At 45.4% G+C, this 10,031-nt stretch overlaps 1 protein-coding gene across 1 annotated transcript; it reads left to right on the top strand.

The window, feature by feature from the left end:
• The first annotated feature begins 928 nt into the window (after nt 1-928).
• On the top strand, nt 929-9,550 carry TMEM254 (transmembrane protein 254). Its single transcript, XM_058696825.1, has 4 exons — nt 929-1,069; nt 3,159-3,262; nt 3,452-3,511; nt 7,824-9,550. Exons 1-4 carry the CDS (start codon nt 980-982, stop codon nt 7,942-7,944), a joined length of 375 nt encoding a protein of 124 aa, XP_058552808.1. The 5' UTR covers nt 929-979; the 3' UTR covers nt 7,945-9,550.
• The last annotated feature ends 481 nt before the right edge of the window (nt 9,551-10,031 follow it).

Raw genomic sequence — 10,031 nt, 5'->3', positions numbered from 1 at the left:
TGTTTCCTCTTCTTTCATGTGAGGGACAATAATCTGCTGTGCAGAGTTGTTTTCAGAATTACACTTAGCACAGGGTCTGATGCAAAGGCCCAGGAATTATCATCAAAACTTATAAAGCACTATGGGCGAGAGACTTTTGTAAGTGCTGTTATTATAGGTAGGTATTAACTCATTTAATCCACCGAAAAGCCCTGAGGTAGGAATAGATATATTCCCATTATACAGATGAAGAAACAGACCCCATGTCAAGACAATACCTATCTTAGCTGCAGTTTCATTCTCCATCCCACTCCCCGGATGTGAACTTCAACCAGCCACATTGGAATAGCTCGGTCAACCCCTTACCCTTTGGCAGGGATGCATTGCCAGAACAATGCAATCCTTGGTAATAAATTGCTTTTATGCCCTCTCTCTACCTTAAAAACAAACAAACAACCCAAAGCCTTTTCTGCAGCTCAGCAGAGCTCCTTTCGATTTGCTAGATGGGCGCTGCCCCACTCAGGAATCCTTCAGTAAAGCCAATTTGATCAATTACTCACTTGAATTTTTGTTATTTAATAGTGACTAGTGTAGGCTTAAGCCACAAATGAGTGGCACAGGCAGGACTTAAACCCAAGCCGTCTACTCCACAGCCCCTGCTCACAAGTGCTGTGCAGTATGATACATCTTCACTAATGAAGAGGAAAAGCATCCCTTCACTCAGACTCGTGGTTATTGGAGGCGGAAAGCACCATCTATTCCAACACTTTCCTCTTAAGCCCGGGAAAGGCACATGCACAGAGGGCGTGTTCCCTGCGAGACGACGACCGGCCCAGCAGGTCAGAGGCCAGCAAGCCTCGCTGTCCGAGTTTCCCAACACGCAGGTGCCTCGGGCTCCCGGGAGTAAGGAGGGAGGGAGGAGCGCTCGCCCAGGCCCCGCCCCGCCTCGCCGCGCGCAGCGGAGCGCCTCGCCTCGCCGTCTCGCTGAAGTGCCGCAACCATGGGGACAGCGGCAGGCGGTAAAGCGTACTTCCAGAGGGGCAGTCTGTTGTGGTTCACCGTCATCATCCTTTCATTTGGGTATTACACGGTAAGGGCAGCGGCCGCCCTGAGCGGTCCGAAGAGCGGAGCAAGCGCTCCTCAGAGTGCAGGACCCGGGCCGGCCGGGCCGGACGGGTCGCGCAGGCGCAATAAGGCTCGGAGCCCCGGGGGCGGGGACCGGGCCGGGAAAGAAGACGCAGGCGCACTCGTGTGCCCGCGCCTCTCCCGGGTCTCGCGGTCCTGAAAAACCTGCTGCCCAGGCTTTGTCGGGATAGGGGCGGGGGCGGGGATGGTTCCCCATCCCACGATTCAGTGTGTAGATCTTTCAGGATGGTGGTGACGAAGTCCGAGGCCGGCAGGGCTGCTTCTGGCTACTTCCGTCGAGCCAGACGTTTGCCCTCGCTGGTCACCGTCCTGGGACTGGGCTATTTCGCGGTGAGGAGTAGGGAGGGGTGGTGCATCTATTTGGGCCCTCCAGGCCCTCGTAGGGCGAGGGGAGCACAGGCAGCGAGGTCTCGCGCTTGCGCGTCCGGCGGTTGCCTAGGTTACTATCGTAAGCGGAAGGTCGGTGGGCTCAAGGGATGGTTTCTACTCCACCTGTCCCTCCTTTGCGTCCTCGCCCCTCCACACTTACTGCGGCAATAACCGGGTGTGAGTAGAGTTCACCGAGGAGGAATTCACGTTGACAGGCTGCCGTAGGCCTGCCGGCTCAGAATAGGGCTTCCGAAGCAGAATGTTTGAGGCAGTTAGAATTGTTTGGAAAACGGGGATAAACCTAAAGAAGGGATAGACAGGATATAAATGTTATGGCATAGATGTGGTATCAGGAAGAAGGGATCTCTGCTGAGAGAGGAGCGACTTTTGTCTGGCTGACAGTTCGTTTAAAGGATAATGGGAAAGATGCCTGGAAAAGTAGCTTGGGGACTAGGTTGGTATAATTTTGAAGAGAGGGAAATCTATTTGGATCTTGACGGGGAGATCCTTGGACATTGGGGCTTAGAAGTGTGTTGTGTCCACAGTGTTGTTTGTTGTCAAATCTGAGCTCCTTGACTCTGATTTCCTCATATGTAAAATGGAGGGATTGAACCGAAATTCTGCAAAGGTGCATTTCTGTTCTATGGTTCTGCATTCCTGACTAGTTAGAAAAATAGGTGGAGGAAAGCGTTGGGGACCTCAAACTGGGATATTATGGGGCTGGTAGGTGCTGCCCCTTCCATTCCCTTTGGTTTTGGAAGGTGCAGTGATATTTTAAGCTTTATTTAAATTTTAGATGTGTTACAACATAATGGGAGAGGTAGGACTGCTCTTGCCTGAGATCTGAATGAGACAATAACGTTTTGGACCTGTTGGCATTTAATTATTCTCAGAAAAATCTGGCAGAGGTTACAAGATAGAGATTAAAGGAAAGTCGATCAGATTACACAAACCTAATGTGATTAGGTAGTTGGTGTTAGCACTTCACAAACTTGGCTCACATACTTTTCAGCTCTGAGGTGGATCATTCCCAGTTTTAGAGGTAGGAAGAGTGAAAGAAGTGAAGGAATTCTAAGTTAAATGGGGGTTTTGTTCAAGCTGTAGCTTCCGTCATAAAGAAGCTACCAAGGACGCAGAAACTTAAACATTTATTAGTAACCTGTATAAAAATAATGTTTTGGGTGGAATTCATTAAGAATAGAAGTCATCCAGCCTGGACACTGAGTCTGATAATCACACAGCTTCCTTGTCATAAATCTCCCAGCCAGATAACTTTTAGGAAATATTAAGTGGAGGGGCCCCTGGGTGGCTCAGTCAGTTAAGTGTCTGTTGATGTAGGCTCAGGTCCTGATCTCACAGTTTTGTGAGTTCGAGCCCCACATCGGGCTCTGTGCTGACAGTGTGGAGCCTGCTTGGGATTCTCCCTCACTCTCTGCCCCTCCCCCAGTCGCACTGTCTTCTCTTTCTCTTAAATAAAACTTCAAAAAAAAAAAAAAGAAAGAAAACAGAAGTGGAGAATGGAAACCCAAATGACTTAATTCAGAGTTTCTTTGGTCTTTAGTTGTTTTTGTAGAATCTGGGTTATTTCATAGTTTCTTTGAAAAATAAACCTGTGCTGATTTCAGCACCCTAATAGGTATTCTGTGCCTCTGATTCTCTTTCAGTGGGTTGTCTTCTGGCCTCAGAGTATTCCTTACCAGAGCCTAGGGACGCTGGGCCTCTTCACTCAGTACTTGGTGGACCATCATCACACCCTCCTACGCAGTGGGTAAGGAGAGCTCCGGAAGTGGAGTGTGGCCAGCTCCAGCCCTACCGAAGACCTGGAAGGCCTGCACTTGCCTTTAGATATCTAAGAGTGTTGCTGGTTCACATTAAGGCACCTTTCTTTTTGAGGTTTCTGTGTTAGATTTCATCAGCAGATAACCATCACTTTAAGCAAGGCTGACTTTTGTTTCAGGTATTGGCTTGCCTGGCTGATTCACGTGGGAGAGGCCTTATATGCCATGGTTTTGTGCAAGTAAGTGTTGGGGTTTTTTTGTTTGTTATTTGCAAGTAACTGTTTTTAATAGGTCTTTATCATTTTTCTCTTGGTATCTAATGTAAGTTAAGAGTAGCCACATTTAAATAATTCATGCCTTTGTAGGCCAAGAGCATTCTCAGGGTAGGGTTGAATCACCATGCCTAATACTGACCCTAGCCCAGAGGGAGTACTCAGTAAATATTTAACAAATGGATTCATTTCATTTGTGTTGGCTAGTCAATTAATGAGCTACTTAATTTAGATGGTTTTCTCATTTAAAAAAAAAAAATTCTCTAAATAGCCCCAACTAGAACAGAAGATTTGGAGTTTGCTTTCTAGTTTGAAAAAGAGCCAAGTTAGGGGAGATTGGGTGGCCCAGTTGGTTGCACATCTGACTTCGGCTCAGGTCATGATCTCACAGTTCGTGGGTTCAAGCCCTGCGTCGGGCTCTGTGCTGACAGCTCAGAGCCTGGAGGCTGCTATAGGTTCTGTGTCTCCCTCTCTCTCTGCCCCTTCCCCTATTTGTGCTCTTGCCTTTCTCTCTCTCTCTCCAAAATAAATAAACACTAAAGAAAAATTTTTTTTAATAAAAAAAGAAAAAGAGCCAAGTTATGGACATAGGCCATCGATTCTCAGATTCTCAGTCCTAGTTTCATGACTGAATCACCTGAGGAGCTTTCTCGGAATACACATGTCTGGTTTCGAGACCCAGAGATCCTGATTTGGTAGGCCTTGCTTCAGAAATGGGAATATGTTCTTTGTTTTCAAGCTCCACAAATAATTCTGGGTTAATTCTGCAAGTTAAAAAAAAAAAAAGAAACCTCTGGACTAGACCCTACTCAGCAGATGCCAGCATAAGTTAATACTATGTGAGCATATTTGGAAAGATTCTCTTTCCATTAGTACTTTACGTAAGCGTGTAGAGACAGCATGCTGTCATGAAGCAATGGTTACCGTCATGCCAAATTTACTTTGCAATTAATTTTTTTCTGGTCGAGATGAACTATCACCTCTATTATTATTGTATTGTAAAGGTGAGAACTAAGATACTTTATAACAACTATCTTTTAATAATAAAAGTAATTAATATTTATTGGGTGCACACTCTGCCAGACCCCTGTTAAGTGCTTCAAATAGATTATGTCACTCTGTCTTCTGATTTATGAAACAAGCTGGGCTTTCTAGGAGAGGAGCAGAAAGCTGCTTTATTCTTTCTCACCCCTCTCCAGTTACACTCACCCTGTGGGTTGTTGTCTGCCTCCCACTGGACCGTGGATGAAATCTGAAGTGGTTCCATAGGTTTTCCAGTCACTCTCTGATGTAATCCAGTCTAGTCCAGGCTATTTATTAAAACGATGAAACTGTTAACCAAAGTCAAAAGTGTCTGTTCTCATCCAGCTGGGGCTCAGGAGGCTGCCCTGGGGAAGAGAGTGTAGTTAGTGTCTTCTCTCTCGGGCCACCTCTTTTTCCTATTTGTTAGCGACACCTGCTTGTGTCCCACCAGGGTGGGAGTAAGTTTGGGGAAACAGGGCATGGTCCGCCTTGTGGTCAGGCAGCTGGGGGCTGTGGATGTTGCATGCCCAGTGTTGGCTCATTTTCTCCGGCGGAGGCCCGGTGGGTTTTTGAGAAAGCAGCCATCACTGGGGATCAGTCTCCCTTCTGCATTTCCCTTGATGGTTCCTTCCGCTGCCTCCTCCAGCCTGCCACCTGCAGTTTCCCTTCAGGATCTGTGGTTGAGGGGAAGCTTTCTTTTACTGAGATCTCTTCTACCCTTCAATTAGGGCCTCTGGGCCAGGGTCCCTTTTCAGCCCACCCACGCCTGTGGCCTTCCACCAGATCTGGATGGCTCACAGTAACAGCTTCCTTGTCCTCCCAGTGGGATAATCTGCAGATACATGCACTTCCCACTGCAGTCATGCATGTTTGGTCTCCCATCAGGCAAGCTTTACCTGAGTCTTAACTTTAGAGTCAGATATTAATCTCTTCCCCTAAATTCCAGGGGACTCGGGTCAGGCTCTCCAAGTGGGTCTGTTGAAGCTGTTCTTTGAGTCTGACTTGTGACAGGAAATGCCGCAGCACTTGGCCCCTTCAGCCTTGCATTGAAATCTTAGCTTGGAGGCGTGTGGTCTAACCCCTCGAATTTACAGTGTTGGAGTATTTGACGCCTGTTCTTTTATGGGCATTTGGAGCCTCTAGTGAAAACCAAAAGACTCAAATTTAACATCCTGCTATCCAAGTCTTTGAAGGGTAGAGGAAGAGCAGGCATAGAGAGGTGAGGTCACTCTTATTATGTTCTTGAAGTTATTTCTTTATGGTCTCACATGTTGCAGTATATCATTAGTCACCGTACATCAGAATAAATACTCCATTTGAATTGTGAATGAATGAATGAATGAATTTAAGTGAATGTATTTTTGTAACCTCCCAAATCACACTATCAAGCCATAAAAAGGAATTGGTGAATCCCTTTTAACCAGAGAAAAGATTGGTCTATGTGTTTGACTTCATAGCCACCCTAATATATATAAATGTAGATATCAACTCTTCTGTAACTTTTTCCATTGTCGTATATGCCTATTTTTTCATGTCTACACCTATAAATTTACCTCATTCATTTTATTAGTGCATAGTATTCTGTTCCATGGCTGTGCCTCACTGTATTTCACAAATCCCCCCTCTGATGGACTTTTAAGTCTCTAGTTTTTTATTATTATAAATAATACTGCATGAACATGAATTCCTCATATATCCTGGCCCTTGTGTTGTTGCTGATTAAAGGGAAAGCTTTCAAATTTTGCACTGTTTTTTCTAGAGTCACGTAGACCTCCTCTATTAGAGTAAGGAAGTTCCATCCTGTTTCTAAGTTAGCTGAGAACTTGTATTCAGAATGGATGTTGTCATTTCTCAGATGCTTCTGCATGTATCCAGATGATCATAGGATTTTTCTCCTTTAATCTGTTAGTGTGGAAAACAATATCATTTCTACGTATACTATTCTAAATTAGAATTCATCCACATAAGACTTATTTATATACAGATGAGACCAGCAAGCCATTCACTCCCATTAGGCCATTTTCTTTTGAGCTCTGTTTCAAGCAATTTAGTTTGCAGCCGGGTGTTTATTATTTCCGTGAACCAGGCTTTTGACTAAGCACTGTGTGTATGTTATCTCCTAAATCATCCTCAAACTTGCTGGGATAAATACTGATACTTCTGTTTTTCAGAGGAGGACACAGAGTCTAAGAGAGGAGTGGCTTGCCCAGCCGTCACAGCTGGTAGTTGGCCAAGCTAGGATTTACATCTGGTCTACCTTCAAAACTCTTCCTCTGAAGGCATCCCAGTGCTTTTTAACCCTCCACTCATCGAAGTCACAGGAGAAACTTTTTAAAAAAAATTTTTTAAACATTTATTTATTATTGAGAGACAGGGGAGGGGCAGAGAGAGAGGGAGACACAGAATCCGAAGCAGGTTCCAGGCTCTGAGCTGTCAGCACAGATCCCGACACGGGGCTCAAACTCACAAACCGCAAGATCATGACCTGAGCCGAAGTCAGAAGCTTAACCAACTGAGCCACCCAGGTGCCCCGAGAAATAGTTTCATAATTCCATACCCTAGGCAGTAGCCAGACTGCATCTGAGGGAAGAGTGTACCATCCTGAATGCACAAGAAAAATGAAAATAAATGAACTAACCATGCGAGTTAAGAAACTAGAGGAAAATGGCAAAAATAAACCTCATGAAAGTAGATAGAAGGAATATATATATATTTTTAAAGTTTATTTACTTATTTTGAGAGAGAGAGAGTAGGAAGAACAGATAGAAAGGGAGAGAGAATCCCAGGCAGGCTCCATGCTGTCAGCGCAAAGCCTGATGTGGGGCTTGAACTCATTACCTGAGCCGAGATCAAGAGTTGGACACCCAACTGACTGAGCCACCCAGGCACCCCTAGAAGGAATACATTTTTTAAGAAAATGGAAGGCTAGGGGCGCCTGGGTGGCCCAGTTGATTAAGCGTCCGACTTCGACTCAGGTCATGATCTCATGGTTCGTGGGTTCTAGCCCCACGTCGGGTTCGGTGCTGCCAGCTCGGAGCCTGGAGCCTGCTTTGGATTCTGTGTCTCCCTCCCTCTCTGCCCCTCCCCTGCTTGTGCTCTGTATCTCTTTCTCTCAAAAATAAATACACCTTAAAAATTTTTTTAATAAATAATTAAAAAAATTAAAAATGGAAGACTAACTCTTATGAAACCATAACATAAAAATTCTGGTGGTTAAGTTTTTCTTTTTTCTTTTTTCTTTTTTCTTTTTTTTTAGGTCTAAAGGCATCACGGACGGTCGGGCTCAAGTGCTGTGGTTCCTACAAACTTTCCTCTTCGGGGTGGCATCTCTCTCCATCTTAATTGCTTACAGACCAAAACGCCAAAAACAAACTTAAGGAAGATATTCAAATGCTTTCTCTACACTTTTGGCCTTCCACTTCACTGTTTTGGGGGCAAGGAAGATGCTGACTTTACTTGATCTTTCTACTTTGCAGAAGTTGAAGACCGTCTAGTTAGTCATTATTCTTTCATATGCTCTGGTTGAGCTTGACTGGATGACAAGAAAGGATTTAAGCTTCCCAGTTCTGTAGACAGGCTATTAGGCAGAGGTTTTCCAGCTACCTTCTTGAGGTCGTTGGCAGTGCTGGTGCTCATTCTGTTGTCTGGTTTAAGCTGTGCACCGGAATTGTCTGGTGGTACAATTTTGCTCCCACCTTCTGAGTAAACCCCATCTCAGCTCTCTTTTCCCCCAATTTTTTCCACCTTTCTGAACCAAGACAGAGTGACATTTCCACGACACCTCAATTCCACACACGGTAGGCATCTGTGAGGCAGGATCTCATCCTCTTGAACTTCCTTTTCTCACACCAAGAAAAGATCAGAAAGATGAGCAGGTGCATGGAATGGGCCAGGCTGAGCAGTAACATAGAGGCACAGAGGACACGCTGAGTACCGAGAGGAGAGGACTGGGGGACACCTTCCCTGATCCTGCCAGCCCGAAGCCGTCCTTCCCTCCACGTGGCCTCTAGGACATAGCACTCTGTGGTGTGCAAGGGTCTGAAGGCCACTGCTGGATTGCTCCTTCCGGGCAGGATCACATCTCAGACAGATTTATTTTTGTTTCAGCATCTGGCCCATTGCTTTGCACACAGGTGTCCTACCAGTGTTTTCCGAACAAAGGACAGAAACCGATGCAACTTTCCACATGTTCAGTGTCATTCCACTTGTTCTATGAAAACTGCAGAACTCACTCAGTGTATTCTCTTCTCAGAGAGAAGCACAGGACTGCCCTTGGCCGGTAGCGCCACCTTTCTGTGGGTTCCCCATTAGGAAACCTGTATCTTTTTCTTAGTCATTTTCTCCAGACTCTAACATCTCCCTCCTGCTCTGGCTTACTCTAACACAGATGTTCCTGAGCTAGAGACTCTAACTGGAAGCTAGCCGCTACCTCTCCCATTCACCTGATTAGACCTTTTTACTACTGACTGGTCAGGGCAGAAGGGTCACTGACTCCATCCCCTGACCTTGGCCAGAATGGCTCAGTCACCTAGGAGCCATTCAGATTCCTTCCCAGGAGGATCTGTTCCCCAGGGACTAGACCTTATTTTCCTTCTATGATGCAGGAGGGCATGTTACCTGTTTTAAGCAAACGTTTTTGAGAGGCAGCCCGCTCACCCCTAAAGAGGCCCCAAGTAAAAGTACAACCCTGAGAGATGATGGACTATGAATTGTTTCTGGTGGCGATCACTTTCTACAACTAAATCTCAGTCTTTCCAGTTTCTCTGGTGGTGAAGGGGTTGCCTTTTGGTGAAGAGACAGATTTTTAATCATAGAGTTAAACATCATGGAAATCCAACCCAGATTTTTTAAACGCATGGCCCTGTCAAAAGAGAAATAGTAATGACAATATTACAGTAATGGTGACAGCAATGATACGGCAGATTATTGAATAAAATGGATTAACTTGAATAAAGGCTGTGAATTGCCTTTTCTATTCAAATACTTTTTTGTATGTCAGTTTCGTTATTGTCGCACATTTGATTTTACTCTTTTCTAGGTAGACTCTATTATGGAACTGTTCGTACAGTTCAGATATTGAGGCTTTTTTTCCATGGATAAAGAAACGTAGAGGGGCGCCTGGGTGGCTCAGTGGATTAAGCGTCCGACTTCAGCTCAGGTCATGATCTCACGGTTTGCGAGTTCAAGCCCAGCGTTGGGCTCTGTGCTGACAGCCCAGAGCCTGGAGCCTGCTTCAGATTCTGTCTCCCTCTCTGCCCCTCCCATGCTCATGTTGTCTCTGTCTCTCAATAATAAATAAACGTTTAAAAAAAAAACAAAAAACGTAGAATGCCCTAGTTGCAGGGCATATGCTCCTCGTTATATTTACAGAGCTGCCCAGGGCCTGTTTACCTCCATGCACACAGAGTCATCGGTGGATGTGAGTGTCTCCTTTCACTGTAGGAGTGTTCCCCTTTTGTTTTCA

Source organism: Neofelis nebulosa, chromosome 13 (assembly GCF_028018385.1).
Source record: "Neofelis nebulosa isolate mNeoNeb1 chromosome 13, mNeoNeb1.pri, whole genome shotgun sequence".
Lineage (NCBI taxonomy): Eukaryota > Metazoa > Chordata > Mammalia > Carnivora > Felidae > Neofelis > Neofelis nebulosa.
The sequence above is the reverse complement of the archived record's forward strand: the minus strand, read 5'-3'. Positions and strand labels throughout refer to the sequence as shown.

Bases quoted from the DNA above. Each gene is read 5' to 3' on its own strand.
- TMEM254 (XM_058696825.1), top strand. From the start codon at position 980: ATGGGGACAGCGGCAGGCGGTAAAGCGTACTTCCAGAGGGGCAGTCTG. The intron at 3,263-3,451 runs GTAAGGAGAGCT...CTTTTGTTTCAG, and splicing joins CACACCCTCCTACGCAGTGG to GTATTGGCTTGCCTGGCTGA. The intron at 3,512-7,823 runs GTAAGTGTTGGG...CTTTTTTTTTAG, and splicing joins TATGCCATGGTTTTGTGCAA to GTCTAAAGGCATCACGGACG.